Source organism: Schistocerca serialis, chromosome 3 (genome assembly GCF_023864345.2).
Source record: "Schistocerca serialis cubense isolate TAMUIC-IGC-003099 chromosome 3, iqSchSeri2.2, whole genome shotgun sequence".
Taxonomy (NCBI): domain Eukaryota; kingdom Metazoa; phylum Arthropoda; class Insecta; order Orthoptera; family Acrididae; genus Schistocerca; species Schistocerca serialis.
Window position 1 is genome coordinate 377,076,646 of NC_064640.1, and position 27,042 is coordinate 377,103,687.

Sequence of the window (27,042 nt, forward strand, 5' to 3'; positions counted from 1 at the left end):
GCAGTTAACATCAACCAACAATGGAAGGTTGAAGGAAATTCCACTACTAGCGACCACAATCTCATAACTTTCATCCTAGGTGATAGATAATGCTGCTGGGCCATGGGGTAGGAGGTGCAATTAAATTATAAAAGAGCTGACTGGGAACGCCTAGCGAGGGAGTGCGACATTCCTGCCTTGTCAAAGGGTGACACACATCGGGACAAAGACATAAACGAGAGAGCTGAGGAAATGGTGAGTGCAATAACTAGAGCGGTGAAAGCAGCCGCACCAACTAGGAGGAAGGCCATGGCGGCCTCTCCGTCACCATGGTCGGCCGAACACGAGGACATGCGCCGGTCTGTCAGAAGGTTGAGGAGACACTACCAACGCAGTGTCGTCTGGCTGGAGCGGCAAAGGTGGCTACTGCAGTATCAGCAGGCCAAGCCAAGGTTCCAAAAGGAACTAAAAGCCGCAAGGACAAGAAGCTGGGAGAGCTCTGTTCAGAATCAATTAGCCTTAGACCCCTGGGGCACACCATATAAATTAGTTAGAGAAAAGATCCGCTCTCCTATGGAATTGTCAACAGTCAGGCATGGAGACAGGATGACGGAATCCTGGCAGCAGACTGCCGAGGTCCTCCTCCAGTCCCTGGTGCCTGAAGATAGCGCGGATGGGGAATCTGAAGGACAGCGGCAGCTACGACATGATGACCTCGAAGAATACAACAATAACACGGCAGTCTACCCTTTCTCAGAAGAGGATGTGGCTGCCCACATAATATCACTAAAGAGGGGTAAAGCTCCCGGGCCACACGGCATTGTGGCGGAGGTGGTGCAATTCTTATCTCCCCAGCTAATTGCACCTCTCACTCACCTGTATAACGAATGTCTCAGACAACGGAAGTTGCCGAAGATCTGGAAGGCAGCGAATGTTGAGATCATCAGAAAAGGACCTGATAAAGACCCAACAGAAACAAAATCATATAGACCTATATTTTTGCTGGACATACTTGGGAAGATATTAGAAAAACTACTGGCTGACAGACTGGCTGCACACCGAGAGCTGTGTGGGATGAGCAGCAGGCAGTTCGGCTTCAGGCCTGGGCGGTCGGCATCTGATACAATCGCCCTGGCGGCTGAGGTCTGTGGCTCTGCCCTGTATAAGTACGTAGTTGGCATCATGGTATACATCAGTGGTGCCTTCGACAACCTGTGGTGGCCTTCGCTCTTCTCCTGCTTGCAGGAGAAAGAGTGTCCATGGCCGGTATATGGCTGTCTGAGGAGCTATTGCGAGGATCGGGAGGTCTGGCTATCATCCCCTAGTGGGAGAGTTGGAAAATCAATAACATAGGTTCCGTATTAGGACCCCTGTTTTGGGACATCCACATGGAGCCGCTACTGGATACCTTACAACAAAGTGAAGAAGTGCTAGAGGTGATAGCCTACGCAGATGACCTCCTTCTGTTGGTTTGCGGCCGTAGTCGCGAGGACATAGAGCCCAAAATAGAAAGGGTCGTGAATAAATTGCAACCGTGGTGCCAAAACACCAAAATGAAAGTATCACCAAGTAAGCCAACATGCCTATTACTAAAAGGACAGCTAATTAGAAACCCAACTGTAAGAATTGAGCGCTCACCGGTTCTTCGACGACGTGAGACACGGTACCTGGGAATCATCATTGACGAAAGGTGTAACTTCAGGAAACACATTGACACCGTAACCCAGAAAGCCCTCTAAACACTAAACAATCTCATCTCCATCGGACATAAAAGATTTCATCTTCCCCCTCACTTCATAAAACTATATCACAACAGTATCCTAACATCAATAGTGGGTTATGATTCGGGAGTCTGGGCACACAGGCCCACGAGGTTTGTGCCCGCCATGACAGTGAGAAGGGTTCAGAGAAACATGATACTCAGATCTGTGGGGGCCTACAGAACATCCCCGGGGGGGGGGGGGGGGGGGGGGGGGAGGGGATATTAGTCATAATGGGGCTCTGCCCCCTGGACATCAAAATTCGAGAACAGGCTGCGTGGTTCTGGGCTAAAAAAGGGAACACCGAGGACATAGAAGATATATTAGGCATTGGGATTGAGGATAAGGGTGAGATAAGGCGGAGAGGCGAGCAATTGAGGCAAGAATTACAGGAAGCAGAAGAAACAGGTCGCAGAACATTTGAACTTCTTCCTAACGTCAGGGAACGACTGGGCATGAAATACTTTGAACCGAGGATTGATCCATTTTCTCACTGGTCATGGGCCATACCCGATATATTTATGTCGGTTCGGGAAAAGGGCCACACCCGCATGTGAATGTGGTGTATCAGAGGGTACTCTCGATCATGTGGTCTACGAGTGCCCCCTTTTCAATGATGTAGCATCCACATTACGTGACCAATTACCTGACCATGACACATACCACTTACTTAGACAAGAAGACACTTTTCAAACTCTTAGCCAATTGGCGGATGAGGTATCACGAAAAGTGTTAAAAGAATACCTGAGGGACATAAATTAACAATTTGAGACACACCAAACACTGAATCTAGCGCCCTATTCCCGTACCGCCTGTGCGTGGACAGGCTGACTTTCCTCATAGTCTGGAATCCGCCGCGTACAGGACTAAGGGAAGTGGGGTACGACACCCCCGATACAGGACAAAGCACCGGACTTGACTTAGATTAGAATTAGTTAGTAGGACTTAGATTAGGGAATTAGTTATTTAGGAACCTGTAGCTAATAACATCCTTGGCCTGCCCAGTGTCAGGGCACGCTCATCGGGATCAGCTCGATGAGCAAGGCTCTAAACAGTAGGTTTATGAACTACTGACACACCTGTGACGCTGCAGGCAGTAGAGTTTAGTTAAGCGTAGGTCATATAAAGTTAACATTAATAATAATAAATAAATTCGTTGCCCATTGTTATCTAGTTATAGCTGTAGCTCACTAATAAATTAAATTTGTATCTAGCTGCAATTAATGTTGGATAAAAGTACGATCCACTAATCTTTTAAGGAAGGGGGTTAAGACTGTATAATTATTATAAATTTGTAATAAAGATTTTAAAAAAAGAAGGTGCTTAAAACATCAATGCAGGCCTGTGCTGTGATAGTGCCACGCAAAACAACAAGGGGTGCAAGCCCCCTCCATGGAAAACATGACCACACCATAACACGACCGCCCCCGAATTTTACTGTTAGCACTACACACGCTGGCAGATGACATTCACCAGGTAGGCATTCACCATACCCACACCTCGCCATCGGATCGCCACATTGTGTACCGTGATTCGTCACTCCACACAACGTTTTCCCACTGTTCAAGCGTCCAATGTTTACGCTCCTTACACCAAGCGAGGCGTCGTTTGGCATTTACCGGCGTTATGTGTGGCTTATGAGCAGCCGCTCGACCATGAAATTCAAGTTTTCTCACCTCCTGCCTAGCTATCATAGTACTTGCAGTGGATCCTGATGCAGTTTGGAGTTCCTGTTTGATGGCCTGATAGATGTCTGCCTATTATACATTACGACCCTCTTCAACTGTCGGCCTGCAAGCGTTTGTGATGTACGTGATCCTTCACGTTTCCACTTCACTATCACATCGGAAACAGTGGACCTAGGGATTTTGAGGAGTGTGGAAATCTCGCGTACAGACGTATGACAGAAGTGACACCCAATCACCTGACCACGTTCGAAGTCCGTGAGTTACGCGGAGCGCCCCATTCTGCTCTCTCACGATCTGTAATGACTACTGAGGTCGCTGATATGGAGTACCTGGCAGTAGGTGGCAGCAAAATGCACCTAATACGAAAAATGTATGTATCTGGGAGTGTCAAGATACCTTTGATCACATGGTGTAGTTAGCACGGGGCACCACAAATATATCCAGAATGAGAATATACACTGAGCCAAAATATTGTAACCATCTGCTTAATAATATTTTGGTCCACATGCCGTGCAACAGTGATTCTGTCCTAGATAGGGTTTCTGAGGAAGGTGGCGCAAATCATGCAGTTCCCATCAATTAATGGCCACTTGTTAGAGGGCGTGGAGCTGACACCCAATCACGTCGCAATGTGCGCTGTCGGGTTCTGATCAGACGAATTTGCGGGCCAAGACATCAAAGTGGGTTCACTATCATCTACTCAAATCACTGTAGCACAATTGTGGCCTTCACACGGACATTTAAATGCCGAAAGTTGTGATAGACTTCCCGGAAGACATCTGGCATGAAGGGATGCAGGTAGTTTGCAATAGTGTTCAGGTAGTCCACAGCTGTTACAGCGTCTTAGATTATTACCACAGGTCCCATGGAAACCCTGCTGAATATCCACCGAATCATAATACTACTCCCACCGGTATGTTCAACAATGTGCGTTGAACAGTGTAGTCCACAACACATGTGTCTGCATCAGCATTGTTCTCCATCATCAGATCTGACACAGATCGCCACCTATTTTTCTTTATTGGGCGGGCAGTTCTCTGAGCTCCATGTTGCGTGTTGAGGTACAGATGTCCAACAGCTTGTCGCCTATTCCTGGCTTCACCGTCTTTCAATCAGTCACGACAGTAGCACGTGAACAGCCGACCACTTTCGCCGTTTCCGAGATGCTCGTTCCCAGGCGTCGGCCCTTGGTCAAATCCATAATGTCATTTGATTTCCCCATTTATAGTGCAAAACGTCACTACTATGATTCCCTATTCGTCCGCTTCCGTCCTTTCCTCATCAAGTGCCCGAAACGCTACCAGGGGACATTTAATCTCGCGTTGGTCAGTGGACATAATGAGATGGCTCATCAATGTACGTCCAGCGGACAATGTAGTAAATTTCCTGACGTAAGCAACTTTTTTTAACGTTTTTAGCTGCCGAGTAAAGTCACCTACATTGTTTTTTTAATGAAACTATATGCGTTTTCTGTGGCACTGGAAAGACCCTTGGAACTTGACCAAATACTATCAAATAACAAAACCGCAAACAACTGTCCCGCCGTCATGAGAAGAGGCACCACTAATGTTTACCCAACTGAACCAAATGCAGAATTTAATAAGAAGATGGTCCAATAACAAGCAGCAAATTAACAACCAGATCTTTCTCCTGAGGCAGAAACGATGGGATGGTGCCCAGACTGAGAGAAGCACATTTGGCTGTCTCCTAAACATAAAACAGTAAGGTACATGAAGCTCTCAAGAAGCATGAAATGCTTCTTTATGGGTCATGGCTTTTACAGCATCTACTGGCTTCCAATAGAGCGACGAAGTACCTCTGAATGTGCCTCTGGTGACGAAGGCAATCCGTAACATAAGAATGTCTAAGATTGTCCGCTGTATTGACGCTGATGCTGATCGGCAGCAACTGAATCGCCGCAAAAGAATATAGGGTTGTGCTCTACCAAAACTAGAGGTCGCCGGTTTTAGTACACTACGTCAGTGACGTAGTAAATGGTAGGGTTACTACCTCTGGTAGCATTGGTAGGGAAAGTAACATAAATGAATGTATGAGAGATAAACTTGCAGCCGACGAGCTCTCTTTGCTTGTTTTTCTTTGTTTCTTTTCCACATTATTATATCATTTAGTGTTAGTCCATTACGTTTTTTTTATCCTTACAAAATATAAACTGCATTTTATAAGTAATAGAAGTTAGTTGACAGCGTAACTTCTGCGCTTTTATGTAAGCAAAGCAATTATTTTTGATGCAAGTACAATTTACATACTCTAACATAAAAAGCTATATAATTACTGTTATATTGTACTCAATAAAACGTTCTTCATCGTGACCAAAGGCAGTAGTTTCCTGTTATTACTGATAAGTGCGAAAGCTGTTCACGAATAACAGGAACATGTTATAACCTCGACGATGTACTTAAACGATGTTCGATATGTTCTTGTTTTGCTGCACTTTTTATTTCACCTTTTTTGAGGAATTGCGTTTTCTAGCGCTACATAATAAATCCGAATTCATTTTTTTAATTTTTACTACAACATCCCTCTGTTTCAGGTTACAAATCAACAGTTTTCGCCGGCCGGGGTGGCCGAGCGGTTTTAGACGCTACATTCTGGAACCGCGTGACTGCTACGGACGCAGGTTCGAATCCTGCCTCGGGCATGGACGTGTATGATCTCCTTAGGTTAGTTAGGTTTAAGTAGTTCTAAGTTCTAGGGGACTGATGACCTCTCAGAAGTTAAGTTCCATAGTGCTCAGAGCCATTTGAACAGTTTTCGAATAAAACCTGAATTAAACATTGACAATTACAATTTAGCTATAAATACTGTTTATTTTTGAGTAACAGATAGGAGGATAGCTATGTACGAGGGTTGGAACTTAAATAGTGGCAAATATTTATTCACAACCGATACAAAAGAGTTACATGCTTGCACCTGTTACTGTACTTCAAAGTAGCCACTAGCGTTGTGTAGAACCCGTTGCCAGCGATGTGGAAGGCGTAGTATACCGAGAGCAGAGCCTGTTCCGTTGGTGGTGCAAATGGAGCAGTCTAAAGTTATGGTGATTCTCGTGTACGACTGTGATGGTGTTATCCTAACGCATTACGTTCCTCCACGGCAGACCGTCAATGCACAGAATTACTGTTCGTTTTTGGAGCGTCACGTGCGACCAGCTTTGCGAAAGAAGCGGCGATACTTTCTGCGCAACCCACCCATCATTTTGCACGGCAATGCGCGGGTGCATACAGCGTAAGCTGTGACTGCTCGTTCGGTCGATGAGACTGAGAAGCACAGTACCGTCCACCATACTCCCCGGACGTAGGTCCTTGTGACTTTAATTTGGTTCCGAAGATGAAGTAATCACTTCGTGGCATTCGCTTCAGAACTGTTCCAGAGATTCGACAGGCAGTAGACTGCTCCATTCGCACCATCAACAGAACAGGCTCTGCTAACGGTATATTACGCCTTCCACATCGCTGGCAACGGGTTCTACACAACGCTGGCGACTACTTTGAAGGACAATAACAGGTGCAAACATCTAACTCTTTTGTGTCGGTTGTGAATAAATAGTTGCCACTATTTAAGTTCAAACTCTTGTAGAACAAAAATATTCCGTAGGTTATGATGCCCTTCATACACCCTGATTCAGTTTCTAGACGGTTCATCGTTTCCGGTTTCTAGGGTAGTAACAGGACACTGATCTCATACGCATACAAACTGATTGAAATAAGGTAACGCCCGATAGGTATGCAACACACCTCATGTACAGGTAACGTGGTTACAATCTTAACTGACCGAGGCTACTAGGAAAACTACCGTAGTCTACGCATACTTATGATAGTCCACGGTAGCCTACTGTAGTTTTACGACTCTACAAGAACCCCCGCAGCTCAACTCTGGGGTGCGTTTCCAGTTGCCACTTAATTTCAGTCGCACACTCTGATGCACCTGTTATCTGTACAGTAGCAGAACTGTCCCTGCAGAAAATCCGGAACATGCACACTCTTTTGAAAATGTGTCACTCTTGTTAGCGTGAGGCAATGTGTGTAACTTACTTTCTGAAGTCACTACGCAAATACTAATATGAAATACAGAAATATGTGAAACAAGTGTCCATACTGGATCTATCATGATAAGCTCGACCACATGATATTTCAAAAGAACGTAACGCCAAGACAATGGGGACTTTAAAGAGCGTATACAGAAATTATATGACAAAATAACGAAGCATAATTTCGACCGTATGATACCTCCAGAATGTTGACACATCACATTCAGAACCGGCATAAAGAGTAAGATTACTAAGAGTTACAATAAACAGAAGCGTCACTAGCAAATTAATAGCAGATAACCTCCAAAAATTATTCGACGTTAATATGAGAGTAAACTAAAAACTACGACAGGCGCATAGAAGTTAGCAAATCACTGGAAGCTCTCGTGTGAACTTTTACATTTTTTTTTTAATATTTATTTTCACTCAGTTTACATTAGCTGTTCCCTAGTTGCTTGCATCAGATTACATAAACACATCCTTACGTAAATTACCTTGACATTATGTTTAGAAATATATGATCTTGATTCTTTCTATGAAATAATAATAATAATAATAATAATAATAATAATAGCACAAAAATATAGCAACGAAAAAGTGAAAAACGCGTAGTTAAAAATATAAAAAATACAGTAACTTCAAACCATCTAATTATGCCTGAAATATAACGTACTTAGAAGCTGGCATGAGTTTCCAATTAATTCTAAACTAAAGCTCTACTACTCGCGGATTTGTGCCGACCCAGTAAATTCGAGTCGCAGACTACTGCCTGTATGAGATTTCACTTCCTAAATGAAGCGTGATAGCTTTTTGGGAATCGATACAACTAGATTCGCTGTATCCTATGTGGTTTACCCGCATTTAAATTGTAGGTGAAACATATTATTCTTATACTAAGACTGAGTCGCATATAAATACAGTTACAAGTAATAACACAAGATACAAAAGAAAAATGGAAACAGTTGTTAAATGTACAGACTGAATCACGTAGAAATACTTCTCCTTTTTTCCTTTCCCGGTTTCTACGTGGCAGGCATTGTTATACGGGTTTTGGCAATGTTAGAGTGGCGTTATGGTCGCAAGTTCGAATCCTGCCTCGGGCATGGCTGTGTTATGATGTCCTTAGGTTAGTTAGGTTTACGTAGTTCTACGTTCTAGGGGACTGATGACCACAGCAGTGAAGTCCCATAGTGAACAGAGCCATTTGAACCATTTTTGGCAATGTTAGTGACAGTTGGTGGCCATATGACCTTCCTGACGCCTGCGTCTAGAGTAAATATCATGTTGAAGTGAGAGAACGTTTCTCCAAATATTTACGTAGCGTGTATCTGAGGAAGGGCATGGATGTGGGAAACCGTCTAAAAAGGCCCACCAGCCCTCATCGATAATCTGCGTAGAGCGTTCGATTCGAGCCTGGCTCGGCTCCCCGGATCCCGCAAACTGTCCTTTAACGCACTCGGCTATCCTAGCAGGTGATTACTTAAACCTTCCAACTCTTTTATATCGTGAATGGTTCAAATGGCTCTGAGCAATATGGGACCCAACTTCTGAGGTCATCAGTCCCCTAGAACTTAGAACTACTTAAACCTAACCAACCTAAGGACATCACACACATCCATGCCCGAGGCAGGACTCGAACCCGCGACCGTAGCGGTCGCGCGGTTCCAGACTGTAGCGCCTAGAACCGCTCGGCCACCCCTATCGTGAATGGTCCGAGATATGGTAACGGGGTTTTCGGCAAATGGTGATAGACTGAGTGGCATGTAATTTTGTTGCACGCGTAATACTTTCTAGTCTTCTATCAACCGAAATATGGAAAAGAATGTGTTTTCTTAATGAGACGATATAATTTCTAGAGCTCTTGAAAAACGCGAGTGTAGTTACATAACGCTCGTTAATGTTGGCGTTCAATCTTTTCGCAAAAGCATCCGAGAAATGTGCTATAACCGAAAGACTTAGCTGCCGGATACGGGTACTGCGGTGGAAACTCCGGCAAGTGTGGCTCTCATGCCACGTTCCGTTGTCATATGCAGCATAAGATAGGCGTACGCTACTAAGACAAAAGTTATTTACGCTTGACCTACTTTATACGATATAGATACAGTGTAAGTTATGAATGCTGTAAATGGAACAATGTGCTAACTTCTAGTGTATCAAAAGGTGCTTAGGTAAACTATTTCAAATACTTCTACATCCTTACACCATCCGTCCAAAAAATTCCGAGACTGATTTTATTCCTGGCGTATAACAGACGTAAGCGCAGAAGCTACGGTGCAGCTTGAATTAACAACTGTAAACAATCGATGCACCGTCGACCAGTCAGTTGTGATCATGCAGTGTACAACGGTGGACGTGCGGCCGTTGTGTTAAAAGTCGCAATGGAGCACGGACTGAAAATCTCTAAATCAAATGTTCAATGCATTCTCCACAATGTTTTCAAGAAGAGAAAAAATTGTGTGAAGTTTGTGCCTCATGCCTTGACTCCTCAACAAAGCAGCGACTAGTGTACCCTTGACGCAGCTTTATTGAAACGCAAAACACGCACAGTTATTTTCTGGAAAAAATCATTTCAGGTGACAAGACTATGTGTTATCAAAACGAACCTACCACAAAGTGCTGAATGGGTCACTGATGCTTAGTGGAGGCTGAAGAAAGTGCAAATGTGAAGCGCGAGTTAAATAACTTCCCAACGAAGGACTTTTCTGACTGTTTCGCAGGGTTTATGAACTATCTGTGCCTTGCACTCAAGCGGGGAAAGCTCGTGCATAATATCTGAAGCTCTAAAACCACCATTTTAGCTTTCCTCTGTTTTTGTACGGCAACTCAAAATACAGCCAAAGAGTATCCAGACGTTGCCCTCACCATGGACACTCTAACGAGGTATGGAGCAATACTTCCTTCACCTTGACCAAGGACAGAACAATAACTAAATACCCACTAACACACCTATACACACATGGATCCACGCACGCACACACACACACACACACACACACACACACATACACACACACACACACAGGCACTCGGCTCACGTACATACACACACGTACACGCATTAGACTTAAGCTAGCTATATAACAGAGAAAATGTAATCAACGCTGTAGGTGCCCCAGCACTGCTCCATCCCCAATGTGGCGGCGACCTAAGGTTCACAACCGCTTTTTGTAATAGTTTGTAGCGTTATTCGTAACTCCATTTTTAGATTGTAATAACTTGTTCTCACCTAATCGTACCATTACCTACTTTTTGTGTAATAATCACTGTGACAGCAACTTAAATTGTACCCTTGTACCACATTTGAGACTAGTAACTCTCAGCCAAGCACAGGTCCACTAATAATAGCAATAATTCTCTCTACATGTCTACTTCCTCTTTTATTTATACATTAAATTTTCTCTACATTTATTCCTACTGATTATTTTTCTATTTTAATTTTATTTTATACTAAAACTTTTGAATTTAAACACGTAATATCACGAACATACTAAGTCCTTACATACAGCCGGCCGCGGTGGCCGTGCGGTTCTAGGCGCTGCAGTCCGCAACCGCGAGACTGCTATGGTCGCAGGTTCGAATTCTGCCTCGGGCATGGATGTGTGTGATGTCCTTAGGTTAGTTAGGTTTAAGTAGTTCTAAGTTCTGATGACCTAAGATGTTAAGTTCCATAGTGCTCAGAGCCATTTGAACCACTTGAACCTTACATACAGAAACTGCAAACAGGACGCAAACGCCTAAAAGATATGAACCAGTTAAAATTTTCTCATACAATGGAATTCCTTCTCTTTATGAATATATATTTGTGTTATTCCTTTTTTATTAATATTTAAAAAACGGCCAATTGCACTTTTGTAATATATAGGTAATAAATGAAAAAAATAAATTATACTCGTATAACATGTGGCTAAAAATGGTGGATTGCAAACCTTTCAGCATCTCGCTTTACACAGTCAGAAAGGAGAACGAAGAGCGTAAAAGAAGGAAAAATATCCACCGTGCAGCCTGTTTTTCAAACTGTCCGAAAGAGACTTATTGTATTGTTCTACGTAGAATAAAAGTCCGTCCTCTATTGAAGTGGATAGAGAAAATGAAAATATAAAATTCCTATTATATATTAATTTAAAAACGGAACATTTTAATTGTGTAATTTTCTAATTATTTCATTTTCCATCGGAATAAGTGGGACAGAAATGCACATAACATCATCTGATTTTATGCGGACGTGTTAAACATAAGATGATATTTAACTGCGTAAGCTAAACGTTGTATCTAAAGGAAGCTCCTCAGACAATAGTCAGATTTCAAAAAAGTTGTCCTGAAGGTAGTTGAAAATTGATAAACACCGGCAAACTTTTATGTATGCAACTAAAAAGTACAATATAAAGTTCTGTGTGATACGAACGCGAAATGTTCTATAAATGAATCACGTGAATACGGCACTTGAAAGAGCTTTAACAGTTACAAGTGTGTAGTAAATTGTAACACGTAAAGGGCCGAAGTAGTATCGTATTTCTTGTTAAGGTACGCTTTAGGTGAAATCTGAGCTGAGTTATATGGGGACTTAATCGGAAAGTTTACATTTCAAACATATTTTTTCGAACTCATTCGTATTCATACTGAATTCATATTTCATGCTGAAGCCAGTGGAGGGGTTCGTAATTATATCGAGAGCGGACCCATGTTTGTGGATCGTTTTTTGTACTATTATGGTATACTTTCACCTCTGTTAGTATTACTAATCATTACTGTACAGAAATGTTGCACTTGGGAGCCCCTGGCGCCCCAAGCTGCAGATTGTGTCACTTGAGCCTCCGACTGACCCTGGGTACAGGGTTTTCTCCAACACCTTGTAAAGAGGAAGGGAGGAAAGGAGGAAGGAAGATCAGGGTTCAGCGTCCCGTCGACATCCAGGTCATTACAGACGGCTATGTAGAGAGGGTACATTGTGAAACGGATCGTGCCCCTAGTATCCTTCTGTTGTGAAATTTCTTTTTTTATTTCTTTGCAGCCTGTTATCTATATGAAAGAACAGACCGAATGTTGGACACGAATTGGCATGGCAAATAATAACTAAAAAAAGTCTACATACCGGGTGATCAAAAAGTCAGTATAAATTTGAAAACTGAATAAATCACGGAATAATGTAGATAGAGAGGTACAAATTGACACACATGCTTGGAATGACATCGGGTTTTATTAGAACCAAAAACAATACAAAAGTTTAAAAATGTCCGACAGATGGCGCTTCATCTGATCAGAATAGCAATAATTAGCATAACAAAGTCAGACAAAGCAAAGATGATGTTCTTTACAGGAAATGCTCAATATGTCCACCATCATTCCTCAACAATAGCTGTAGTCGAGGAATAATGTTGTGAATAGCACTGTAAAGCATGTCCGGAGTTATGGTGAGGCATTGGCGTCGGATACTGTCTTTCAGCATCCCTTGAGCTGTCGGTCGATCACGATACATTTGCGACTTCAGGTAACCCCAAAGCCAATAATCGCACAAACTGAGGTCTGGGGACCTGGGAGGCCAAGCATGACGAAAGTGGCGGCTGAGCACACGATCATCACCAAACGACGCGCGCAAGACATCTTTCACGCGTCTAGCAATATGGCGTGATTCTAACAAAACCCCATGTCATTTCAAGCATGTGTGTCAATTTCTACCTCTTTATCTACATTATTCCGTGGTTTATTAAGTTTTCAAATTTATACTGACTTTTTGATCCCCCGGTACTATCATTTGGCCACCTGACGCACAGATATCTGTTCATCCCGAAACCAGAATGTACACGCTTGCAGTCTATTATACTATTCTGGCCTGCACTACTACACAGCACTACACTACACAGCACTCCTGTTGCGAATGCAGGGTGAGAAGAGAGGAAGAAGGCTACCTTGCGCGAGGATCCAGAGCAGCGTGGCAAGCAGCAGCGCGCAGGCTGCGGCCGCCGCCCCGCACAGCGCGCCTCGGCCGCAGCGCATACCGGCTCCAGTGGACGCACGCCCTGCCCTGTGCTCTGCGCTCCGTGCTCCGTGCGCTGCCGAGCGCCAAGCCGGACTGCCCATCGCCGCCGCCGCCGCCCCCACTCCGGTATCGCGCGGTTGCGCAGCGCGACGCTTCGCCCACTCACGCTGCAAACCACCTTTCGTGAAACACAATGTTGTTTACCGCCGGCCTCACTCAGGAAACTCTATCGCTAGCATAGTCAGGAGCCTCCGTGGCTGATAGCGTCTCTTATTTCCTAACGTCAGTGCATCAGTTGTGTACCAGCGGAACAATGCTCCTATCAGAGCACTAAAAAAGTGATTATGCTGATGTTTCTTTAAAAGACTCTGACTGGAAACGGGGTATCAGCTGCCTCATTCTGCCTCCCTCAGCACCTTCAAAAAATTCCCCGAAATTTTTGCCATGCAAACATATTCTCGCTTTTTTAAACATGCAACTCACCTCAAACTTCCACAAGCTTCCCCCACCGTAACTCACTGCCGCTAGACCCACTGCCGTTTCTCACTCACTCATACTCATTATATCTTTGTGTCTCTCTGTCATAGCCCGCATCTCGTGGTCGTGCGGTAGCGTTCTCGCTTCCCACGCCCGGGTTCCCGGGTTCGATTCCCGGCGGGGTCAGGGATTTTCCCTGCCTCGTGATGGCTGGGTGTTGTGTGCTGTCCTTAGGTTAGTTAGGTTTAAGTAGTTCTAAGTTCTAGGGGACTGATGACCATAGATGTTAAGTCCCATAGTGCTCAGAGCCATTTGAGCTCTCTGTCATAGTCTCCTGTGTCACAGTCACAGTCCCCTTCGTTCTGTCCTACTACAGTCTCCTCTCACTGCCACTGTCCCCCCTCTTGCTCACTCTCACTGCTAAAAACGGTTCAAATGGATCTGAGCACTATGGGACTTTACATCTGAGGTCATCAGTCCCCTATAACTTAGAACTACTTAAACCTAACTAACCTAAGCAGATCACACACATCCATGCCCGAGGCAGGATTCGAACCTGCGACCGTAGCGGTCGCGCGGTTCCAGACTGAAGAGGCCAGCCGTTGTAGCCGAGCGGTTCTACGCGCTTCAGTCTGGAACCGCGCGACCGCTACGGTCGCAGGTTCGAATCCTGCCTCGGGCATGGATGTGTGTGATGTCCTTAGGTTAGTTAGGTTTAAGTAGTTCTAAGTTCTAGGGGACTGATGACCTCAGATGTTAAGTCCCATAGTGCACAGAGCCATTTGAACCAGACTGGAAACCCTAGGACCGCTCGGTCACAGCGGCCGGCCTCTCACTGCTAATATCTAATTCCTTCCATCCTACAGCTGCTGTCTCTTCTCATTGACTTTATCTCTCTCTTCCTCATTGTTACCCCCATAAACTCTATCTCTCATAAATGGCTTTCACTCACCTCCACTTCCTCTTTCTCTTTACTCCTCCGCCCCCTGGCACTGTCTCCTTCCCTTTTTTCCTAACGCTGCTCTGTCACTGTCAACTATGTTCCACTGCCACTCTGTCCCTCCCTTTCTCTCACACTACCATTGTCTCCTTTGCTCTTTCTATAACACAGTCAGTCTAGTGTCTTCCTGTATTTATCACTTTTCTGTCTCTTTACCACTGCCACTGTCTTCTTCTCTTTCAGCAAAGAAAAGAGCAAATGTGTTCGCATGCCAAAACTTTTGCAAAAAAATTTTAAAGCTAGAATGAGGCAGCAGGTAACCCACTTTTCAGTCAGGGTCTTTTAAATTAAATAGTCAAGAACATGTTCGCATTTTCGTGCTCCGATAGAAGCATTTTTCCTCCCATTCTCTTCTTTTCCCTGCTGCAGCAGGACATGTCGTTCATATAAAATAAACTTCATGGGTTAGTAAAATTTTGATAGCTTAATTACGTGAAATTAAAATAACACAAAACTAATTTTACACCTCAGACCGAATTTTAAGAATATTTTGCATGTGCTTCAGTACTACAACATGGAGTTCAGAGATAATGAAGACACTATGCAGCATATTTCTCCGTGTTACTTCATTTAGAACTACTTTTTCATCTCACACTGGATGTTATGTGCGTATTTTACTTGTAGAGTAACTTTGAACCTCTGCCTTGTACCACAGTCAATTCTCCCCTTTCTTGTTCTACTCTCAAATTGTTCAAGGCAAAAACGATTGTTGGTAAGTCTCCATGCTAGCTGAACTCACTCTAATTTTACCTACATGATTTTTTCATCTGATATACACAGGAAGAAGAAATGTGTTGGTTGGAGTAGTAGGACAAAGTTCGTTGTGCCCCACTCTCTATATTTGCCAAATTTATTCAAAATGGCAGATCCAAGATGGCAGCGATAGATATGGCAACGTCGCAATGACGTCATGGCGAGAAATTCAAGTTTTGGTTGGAAGATAGGTCAATTGGGCTAACATAACCCCCTCCCCTTCCCTGGAAAATGACAGTATGTTCAAATTCCAGCAGGACAATGCAACATGCCACAACTACCTCCACTAACCTAAGAAAATGGTGGGAAAATAGATCACTTGGGCTACCTCCACTAACCTAAGTCATGTGACTGCCACCTCTTCTTAGGAATTGGTGGGAAAAGATCACAGGCTGTGCTGGATAAGATGGATGTAAGACTTTATTTGAAAAGTCTTTATTCAAACAATTTGAGGCAGTAGCTGCATCCAGTGTGTCCACCATGAGGTCCGAGTCCAACTGATGTAGTACACAGTACTGCCAACAGAGGGTGCTGTCATCCAATGGCGGTCTGGGAGGGGAAAATGGCAGAAAAATGACTCAGCCCGTGCTAGGTTGCTCGATAGGAGAAGGAGTGTACTTTATTTATTTCGGAGCAATTGATTTAGGGGTGGATTTGACGTAGTATATTCATTACACTGATACAAAACACTGGCTCTGACATGATTGGGGTCACACTACATAGCCTACAGACCTGAAAAATACTCGTAAATCACCTAAATAATGCCATACACTGATGTACAGACACACAAACGAGTCGTAAATTACCGAAATAAAGCAGTACACAGCATACAGACCTGCAAACTACTCATAAATTACCGAAATAATGCAGTACACTGATGTACAGACACACAAACAATTCGAAAATTGTCAAAATAATGCGTGTATAACACTCTGAAAACAAACTCACTAATTCTAAACTGTCCAAATAATGTAGTACATAGCCTACAGACCTGCAAACTACTCGTAAATCACCTAAATATTGCATGTAAAACGCTCTGCAAACATGCACACAATGCTTACACAGTCGAAAACCATACAGTGCACAAACACTCATTGCATGTAAAAAAACGCTTTTGAACTATCATCAACTGTGACATATCAGCGAACTGTTCCAATGTGTGCACGCACTGACGCTGCGAGCCACTGCCAGACGGACAGATACAGGGGCATGAGCTATTGCTCTCAGGCCGCTGCTGACGACAGCCAGCAGGTGAAAGCCGCGTCTGCTTTTGGGTGTACAGTTAGAGTTCTTCGAGTGTTATACTGTCATCACATGTCTATTTAAATAAGAGCCAAGTCACCCTCTGTGCTGCACACGCATGTTTACCATTGCTGGCACGATACCTCTCTACCTGTGTGTACTGATGTCACAGGTTGCGCCATAGAAATCTGTTCTACCGCATCCCAGAATAGCACAGGGTGCATTGTTCCTAGCAATCCTAATGGGACATGCGAGCTGCGTCTAGCTGTGCACTCATGTTTGCCTGCCCAGCGTGGCTGACACATAGCTGCAAAATGTTCGGGTAGTGACTCACCATTGCAGGCGCACCTAAAGGTTCTCAGGGTTATACGGACGTCACATGGCTATGTAAATAAGAGCCAAGTCGACCTCTCGAAATAGTTAACGATCACTTTTGTAAGAGCTTTCGTGATTACTCAACTTGTCTGCATGAAAATTCTAGTCCTAACAGGACCTGTTAACAAAAATATCCCAGAATAACACTAAGTGTTTTCTCCCCCGCGACCCTAAGAGGACACCTCGTCCATTACTTGTCAGTCAATTCTAGGAAATAGTAACATGCTGCAGAAATAGTTAACCATTGCTTTTGTTGTAGCTTTCGTGACATCTCAGCTTGTCTGGATGGAAATTCTTGTCCTAACAGGACCTGTTCACGAAAATAGCCAGAATAACACTGACTGCTTTCCCCTTGCTACCCTAATGGGACAGCCCGTCCATTACTTTTCAGCCTCTTCTTGAAAATATTAAAGTGCTACAGAAATAGTTAACCATCGCTTTTGTTGTAGCTTTCGTGACGTCTCAGCTTGTCTGGATGGAAATTCCTGTCATAACAGGACCTGTTAACGAAAATAGCCCAGAATAACACCGATTCCATTCTTCCTGATGGTCCTAATGAGGCATCACGTGTTACTCTTCCCGGAAATCATAATATCCTGCATTCAACATACGTCTCAGAAACGGTAAACTTCTCACTACTAAAAGCCTTCATTATGTATGTGTATGCTTGTGAAAACACCATTAATCATTAAAGCATTCTTGTTACCTGGAAAGAGAGATAGATGATGGTTGTACCAAGCCCTTCCAGAAATAGTGATGTTCCATAAAAGTTTCTCATTGGCTGAACATTCAAATGAAGCTCTCTCGTTGGTCGCCTCAGTCTATATACACTCCTGGAAATTGAAATAAGAACACCATGAATTCATTGTCCCAGGAAGGGGAAACTTTATAGACACATTCCTGGGGTCAGATACATCACATGATCACACTGACAGAACCACAGGCACATAGACACAGGCAACAGAGCATGCACAATGTCGGCACTAGTACAGTGTATATCCACCTTTCGCAGCAATGCAGGCTGCTATTCTCCCATGGAGACGATCGTAGAGATGCTGGATGTAGTCCTGTGGAACGGCTTGCCATGCCATTTCCACCTGGCGCCTCAGTTGGACCAGCGTTCGTGCTGGACGTGCAGACCGCGTGAGACGACGCTTCATCCAGTCCCAAACATGCTCAATGGGGGACAGATCCGGAGATCTTGCTGGCCAGGGTAGTTGACTTACACCTTCTAGAGCACGTTGGGTGGCACGGGATACATGCGGACGTGCATTGTCCTGTTGGAACAGCAAGTTCCCTTGCCGGTCTAGGAATGGTAGAACGATGGGTTCGATGACGGTTTGGATGTACCGTGCACTATTCAGTGTCCCCTCGACGACCACCAGTGGTGTACGGCTAGTGTAGGAGATCGCTCCCCACACCATGATGCCGGGTGTTGGCCCTGTGTGCCTCGGTCGTATGCAGTCCTGATTGTGGCGCTCACCTGCACGGCGCCAAACACGCATACGACCATCATTGACACCAAGGCAGAAGCGACTCTCATCGCTGAAGACGACACGTCTCCATTCGTCCCTCCATTCACGCCTGTCGCGACACCACTGGAGGCGGGCTGCACGATGTTGGGACGTGAGCGGAAGACGGCCTAACGGTGTGCGGGACCGTAGCCCAGCTTCATGGAGACGGTTGCGAATGGTCCTCGCCGATACCCCAGGAGCAACAGTGTCCCTAATTTGCTGGGAAGTGGCGGTGCGGTCCCCTACGGCACTGCGTAGGATCCTACGGTCTTGGCGTGCATCCGTGCGTCGCTGCGGTCCGGTCCCAGGTCGACGGGCACGTGCACCTTCCGCCGACCACTGGCGACAACATCGATGTACTGTGGTGACCTCACGCCCCACGTGTTGAGCAATTCGGCGGTACGTCCACCCGGCCTCCCGCATGCCCACTATACGCCCTCGCTCAAAGTCCGTCAACTGCACATACGGTTCACGTCCACGCTGTCGCGGCATGCTACCAGTGTTAAAGACTGCGATGGAGCTCCGTATGCCACGGCAAACTGGCTGACACTGACGGCGGCGGTGCACAAATGCTGCGCAGCTAGCGCCATTCGACGGCAAATACCGCGGTTCCCGGTGTGTCCGCTGTGCCGTGCGTGTGATCATTGCTTGTACAGCCCTCTCGCAGTGTCCGGAGCAAGTATGGTGGGTCTGACACACCGGTGTCAATGTGTTCTTTTTTCCATTTCCAGGAGTGTATAAACCGACAACCAACCTCCATCGTCCTCAGTCCACTGCCGTCCGCCTTATTGGGCGTTCCATCGTTTCTGGGTGTACTTCTTGTTTTCTCTCTGCAAGATGAAGAGAGGTAGCTACAGCAATGCTTCAGAGTGTAGCGGCAAGAGGTCTAGAGGTCTGGAGACAGGATTACCATGGGAGTAAATAATTTCTATTTTCGGTGTGAATTTTAGTGAGTGTATGTTAAATTCACCTTATTAATTCCGTCTTCTTGTTATAGTACTACTTCAGGATTTTGTCATGGAGTGTGAAGAGAGACAGGAGCGGACTGGACCGCTGCTGACTCTGGGAGTCCAGTCTCCTGTGTTGAGTTCATAGCTAGAATTGCCATATGGGTATAATTTCCATTGTAATTTGTTCTTGTATAGTAGAGATTTAAAATTTTGTTACATCATACTTTTCTTTTTTCCCTCTAACTCACTTGATGCAAATGCAAACTGAGCTGGAGGCAAAGCTGGGGGCTGAAGAGAATTATCCACTGCAGCAGCAGCAACACTATGTGGAACAGCCTCCAGCTGTGGATAACCAACAACAACACTCACGTAAGTATAGAAAATGATATCCAATTGTGATCTTTCTGTGTAACTCGACATTGAAAATAAATAAAAATATGTCTCATCCTGTTACAGGAGCAGCTCTAGAGGAGTTCGATTTGTTGGACAGGCAATGCAGGAACAGCCTCCAGCAAATAATGAGATGCCTGAGCAGCATACATATAAGTTTAAAAAAAAAGATTACATTTGTACATTCCTCTAGTAGTAGTGGTAGAAGTAGTAGTAGTAGTAATAGTAGTAGTGGTATTACTATAAGAAGCTTTTTCTGTAACAAATCGGCTTATATATCTTGTTAGTTGTTGTTGTTGTTGTTGTAAGCGGGAAAGACCAATTGACAGATTCTGACGAGGATGATGACATACCTGAACGGGTCAGACAAAGGCGCTCTGCTCTGGCGCTATTAGATAATGACTTTTTTGAGTGTGCGGTGGAGCCACCCGATGAAGTGTTAATGTCCTGGAGCCAGAGTGAAAGAAATAATTACTCACTCTGCTTATAATCTTGCGATCGTTAGAATTCTTTCTTTCACCATGCCAGCAATGGCAAGCAATGTACTTAACTATTATTTATTTTCTCTCTTCTTCTACAGCGGTCGCGTCTCCGCAGCCTCAACATAGTGTGGCGCGCATACCGGTGGCCGCTAAACCGTCTTCCTCACCAAAGCGGCGCCTGGTAAGGCACGCATCGCCTATAAGGGCAGTGCTCCTCGCTGTGTGGGAAGCCGCCGCCGCCCTGGCACCGCCGCTCTGGCGTCCGTGGGCCGAGCAACGAACCACTACCCCCTACGTTACCGGGTCGCATCTACAGCAGCATAGGGAACCATCGCTGTAGCCTGGCTGTTCCCATCACTGTGACCCGTTAGCACCGCAACATCCTTCTCCGTCATCATCATCATCATCATCGTATGAGCTTCGTCAGAATAGGCGTAAACGCAAGATATGTGTGCCTCAGCGCATACCGACTTGCCCTCCCCAACACCATCATCAACAGGGTCGATTCAAAATAGTATTAATAGTAATATAGAAGATCCTGTGGGTAGTGGCAGTTCTCTCCCCCGTCCTTTTAGTGAAGGACATCAGGTCAGTGATACCATAACTGCAGTTAGAATACTCGGTGATTGCAGACGCTTTTGAGGAGAGAATCTCGTTCACCAGGATCGAGAACAAAGCACGAAGGTAACACACGACCATGTTAGTTTTCTAATGGTACGCCTTCCTGTCGTGGAAACAGTAGTCAATGATCTGCGGTATACCTCCATTAAATGCAGTGTGGTGCTCAGCATAGAATTATCGTAATCCACCCCCCCCCCCCAAGTTGATTCTGGTGCTGAAGAGACAACTCTTCAGTATCTTCCAGGGGAAAATGAAGTGATAATGTGGAACACGTCAATCGCCGAGTGGTTTCGTAAATCCACGTTGAGTGCTATACTGGCTCGGTTTTCCGGGGTGGAAGTCAGAGAGTGAGCTAAAGCACTCAGCCGAATACTACACCTGGACATCCACATGTCTATGATCCGGTAAATCGAGGGTCAAGCTATATCAAGCTCCCTAAGGATATAGCTAAGAAGAGGGCATGTATTAATGTCGAAAATAGAAACGATCAAGCTTGTTTTGCATCGTCAGTCCTGGCTTGCGAGAGAAATTACGATCGAAGGGATCATCCTGAACATCTCAGTACATACCATGTAGGTAATAATACTCGTGGGTTTTATAACTTTAATGGTACCGACTTCCCCATCAAGATCAAGGACATACCCAATTTTGAGGCGCATAATACCGGAATATCGGTTCATATTTATGGCCTGGAGAAGAAAAGCAAGTCAGATGAGTAAGACAAGCATACTATCATCGGTCCCCTCCATTTCTCAAAATTTGCCGGTGATCGTGAGTTGCATGTAAACATGCAGCTCTTCTCTGAAGATGATAACTATGTTTGGACCAAATACATGTCCCGACTCCTTTCCACCCACCATCAGCTAATCATTGTGTAAAACATATTTGCTTAATGATATTTTACTATAAAAATACAGCAACCAGCCACTTTTTAAAAAGTGGCTGGTTGCTGTATTTTTATAGTGAAATATCAGTATCCACGGCAACGGAGCTCAACAGTCCAAATAAAATGGACAAATTGTTATATTTGCTTAATGTTCATGAATTATTTCTCCTCAGACAAGTTATTTGCGGCCCATCTAGTAGACTGTGCTTCCGATGACTTGGTACGTGCCACCAGGAGTGCTGCCCGTTTGCAGTGTATGCCGACTTCGAATGCCTCCTCCCTCCTTTGACCAGCGGTGAAGGTGACCCTACGGCCTCACACACCACCTTTACAGAAAAACATGAACCATATGCGGCAGCATACCAAATTATATCGTCCTATGATTTAAGTCTTAAGTGCTACAAATCCTATGTCAGGGGTAATCCTGCGGTTTGTCTGCTCACTGAGCTCAAAAAATGTTCGTTGGGGATTGATAAGCTTTACCGCAACAACGTTCCCATGACCAAATCTAAGGAAAATGAAGATTTATGTAATAACGCGATTGAGTGTCATATTTGTGGGCTGCCGTTAGACAGAAAAGTGGAAACTCCTCGTAGGGACCACTGTCATCTTACGGGGAAGTTCCGTGGAGCAGCTCACAATGCGTACAGTCTGAAGTACCAGCTACCAAGACACATACCCGTTTTCTGCCACAATTTAAGCAGGTATAACGCTCACTTTCTAGTTGAGCACATGGCTAATTTCGGTTGGCAGCAAAATCAGGTCAGTGTCCTACCTGAAAGGGTTGAAAAATACATTTCATTCTCCAAACAAATGATGCCAAGAATTAAGATCCGATTCCTTGATAAGCTACGTTTTATGCAGGCGCCACTCCATAAACTCGTTGAAACTGTACCTGGGAGGACATGCATATCAGTCGAGCTGCATTTCCCAACAAGGAAAAGTTTCAACTTGTGACTAGGAAGGGGGTTTTTCCATATGAGTATGTGGATAGTATGGCGAAACTCAACGAAACCAGGCTACCAGACATAATTGCATTCTCCAGCAACCTTACAGGTGATGCCATAATGGATGCAGAGTATGAGCATGCCATGAATGTCTGGTGGGAATTCAATATTTCAACTTAAGGAGAGCACGCACAGTTTTACATAGGCACAGACATGCACTTGCTTACAGACGTTTTCGAGAAATTCCGGAGTCTATGCATGGCCACATATTCTCTGGATCCCACCTTTTATTACACGGCACCTGGGTTGTCTTGGGACGCAATGCTCAAGAAAATGAAGTGCAGCATTGAATTATTGAGCGATGTTGACATGCTTCTTTTCTTTGGGACTTTGCCAATGTGTCCATAGGCACGCGAAGGCAAATAATCTGCTGATGGGTGAAACATCAAAAATGTGTTCAAATGTGTGTGAATTCCTAAGGGACCAAACTGCTGAGGTCATCGGTCCCTAGACTTACACACTACTTATATTAACTTAACGCTAAGGACAACACTCACACTCATGCCCGAGGGAGGACTCGAACCTCCGGCGGTGGGTCGGGGGGGGGGGGGGGGGGGGGAGGGAAGAGGGGGAAGGGGGGGCGCAAGATTAGTTACACGGCTCCTCTAACCGCGCGGCCCTTCAGCGCATCCCTTGATTCGAGTTACGTAATGTGCCTAGACGTAAATAACTTATCCTGGCATGCCACGCAGCAATCACTGCCGGTTGGTGAGTTTCGATGGGTGGTCGAAGACGAATGCAGGGGATTAGGTGGAAAAATCGTGGGGGGTATGGCAGCTGATTCTGATGAAGGGTATGTCATGGAGGCAGAGCTCACATACGGTATTAATTGGCATGATGCACGCGCCGATTTGCCATTGTGTCCAGAGCAACTAGTTCAGTGAGGCATCTCCACGCCAAAACTGATGACAACGCAGGGGGATAAGTGGAGATACGTTATTCATTATCGTAATCTCCAGCTGTGTCTCAGCTTCGGTATGAAGCTGGTTAGAATCACCTGGGCTATCTCCTTCAAGCAGTCCCTCTGGTTGAAGAAGTATATTGATTTGAATACGAGACAGAGAGCTTCCATACATATGACTTTGAGAAAGATTTTTGTAAATTAATGAATAATTCAATTTTAGGTAAAACAATGAAGAATTTGAGGGAACGACCTGAAATTTTGATTGAAACCGAATGGGATGGGTGTTATGGCGTAATAAAATGCACTGCCAGACCAAATTTTAAGCGGGTCACCATATTCAATAAGAACTTTGTTGCTGTGGAGATGGCGAAGACTGCAGTAGAGTTTACGAAACCTATTTATGTGGGGACGTGCATACTAGACCTGTCCAAACACCACATGTACCACTTTCATTATGAGTTCGCTAAAACTCATTTCGCAGAAGCTAAATTACTTTATATGGATACAGAGAGCTTCATCTATTGGGTGAAGAACTGTGATCCATACGAAGTAATGAGGAGCCACAGTAATGTATTCGGCACATCCTCATACACAGCCAACAATCCTTATGGTATTATTCCACAGAACAAGAAGGTTATCGGTCTGATGAAGGACGAGACGAATGGATTGCCAAATGTGGAGTTTGTAGGTCTACGCTCAAAAATGTATGCATATCGCATATTGGAATGTGCCACCCAGAGGCGTTGTATGGCATCGAGAGCCCTCTCTATTGAAGACTACTCAGAGTGCCTGTACAGCGGTATAGTGCTACACCGCAGCAGCCGCATATGGTACGGCAGACCAGTACCTATTCGATCAAGAGGACATGAGGTGTACACTATGCTGCAGTTGATTGAGTGAGAGTGAGAGAGAATGAGAGAGAGGGGGAGAGAGAGTGTGTTTGTGTCTGCAGAGTAGTAGTATAAACCTTTTATCATAGTGTAAGTAATTTTGTGTGTGTGTGTGTATCATGTGAATACTTTTGTGTGCTACATGCATGTGTATAATACATACATAGAGAGAATGTGTGGGAAAGAAAGGATACATATATATTGTGTATGAACAAATAAATCAATATATAAATATTATTTTTCTATTTTTGTTTTTAAATATTTTTTGTTGATGCTTCGTTTTATATATATATATATATATATATATATATATATATATATATATGTATGAAAGAAAAATTTAAAAAGAAGCATCAACAAAAAATATTTAAAAACAAAAATAGAAAATAATATTTATATATTGATTTATTTGTTCATACACAATGTATGTTGCCTGCCAATATATACACTACTGGCCATTAAAATTGCTACACCAAGAAGAAATGCAGATGATAAACGGGTATTCATTGGACAAATATATTATACTAGAACTGACATGTGATTACATTTTCACGCAATTTGGGTGGATAGATCCTGAGAAATCAGTACCTAGGACAACCACCTCTGGCCATAATAACGGCCTTGATATGCATGGACATTGAGTCAAACAGAGCTTGTATGGCGTGTACAGATACAGCTGCCCATGCAGCTTCTACACGATAACACAGTTCATCGAGAGTAGTGACTGGCGTATTGTGATGAGCCAGTTGATCAGCCACCACCGACCAGACGTTCCAATTGGTGAGAGATCTGGCGTATTGTGATGAGCCAGTTGATCAGCCACCACCGACCAGACGTTCCAATTGGTGAGAGATCTGGAGAATGTGCTGGCCAGGGTAGCAGTCGAACATTTTCTGTATCTAGAAAGGCCCGTACAGAACCTGCAACATGCGGTCGTGCATTATCCTGCTGAAATGTAGGGTTTCGCAGGGATCAAATGAAGGGTAGAGCCACGGGCCGTAACACATCTTAAACGTAGCGTCCACTGTTCAAAGTGCCATCAATGCGAACAAGAGGTGACCGAGACGTGTAACCAATGGCACCCCATATCATCACGCCGGGTGATACGCCAGTATGGCGATGACGAATACATGCTTCCAATGTGCGTTCACCATGGTGTCGCCAAACACGGATGCGACCACCATGATACTGTAAACAGAACCTGGATTCATCCGAAAAAACGACGTTTTGCCATTCGTGCACCCAGGTTCGTCACTGAGTACACCATCGCAGGCGCTTCTGTCTGTGATGCAGCGTAAAGGATAACTGGAGCTATTGTCTCCGAGCTGATAGTCCATGCTGCTGCAAACGTCGTCGAACTGTTCGTGCAGATGGTTGTTGTCTTGCAAACGTCCCCATCTGTTGACTCAGGGATCGAGACGTGGCTGCACGATCCGTTACAGCCATGTGGATAAGATGCCTGTCACCTCGACTGCTAGTGATACGAGGCCGTTAGGATCCCGCACAGCGTTCCTTATTACCCTCCTGAACCCACCCGTTCCATATTCTGCTAACAGTCACTGGATCTCCACCAACGCGAGTAGCAATGTCGCGATACGATAAACCGCAATCGCGATAGGCTACAATCCGACCTTTATCAAAGTCGGAAATGTGATGGTACACATTTCTCCTCCTTACACGAGGCATCACAACAGCGTTTCACTAGGCAATGCCGGTCAACTGCTGTTTGTGTATGAGAAATCGGTTGGAAACATTCCTTATGTCAGCACGTTGTAGATGTTGCTGATGTAGCTCTGAAAAGCTAATAATTTGCATATCACAGCATCTTCTTCCTGTCTGTTAAATTTGGCGTCTGTATCACGTCATCTTCGTGGTGTAGCAATTTTAATGGCCAGTAGTGTGTATACACTCCATGTGTGTCTTGTAAGTAGAATAGCTTTTAAATTTTTCACCTGCCATTAGCCATCCAAGTCAGAACATTTTTTAAGTGTACATATATCTAGATAGCTCACAGTCCATCAGAATTTTTATTGGCAGCCAAGGTTGCTACAGGTGCGGACGCGGTAAAGATCGGCATGTTGGCGCTCGACCCTGCGGGCTTG

The 27,042-nt window shown here is 44.6% G+C and overlaps 1 protein-coding gene across 1 annotated transcript in view; it reads right to left on the reverse strand.

Annotated features, from left to right (window-relative positions):
- LOC126471615 (relaxin receptor 1) overlaps positions 1 to 13,467 on the reverse strand; it is a 752,030-nt gene extending 738,563 nt beyond the window's left edge. The window contains exon 1 of the mRNA XM_050099855.1: positions 13,379 to 13,467. Coding sequence (XP_049955812.1) covers positions 13,379 to 13,466 — 88 coding nt within the window. The 5' untranslated portion in view covers position 13,467. The remainder of the gene's footprint in view (positions 1 to 13,378) is intronic.
- Positions 13,468 to 27,042: the final 13,575 nt, after the last annotated feature.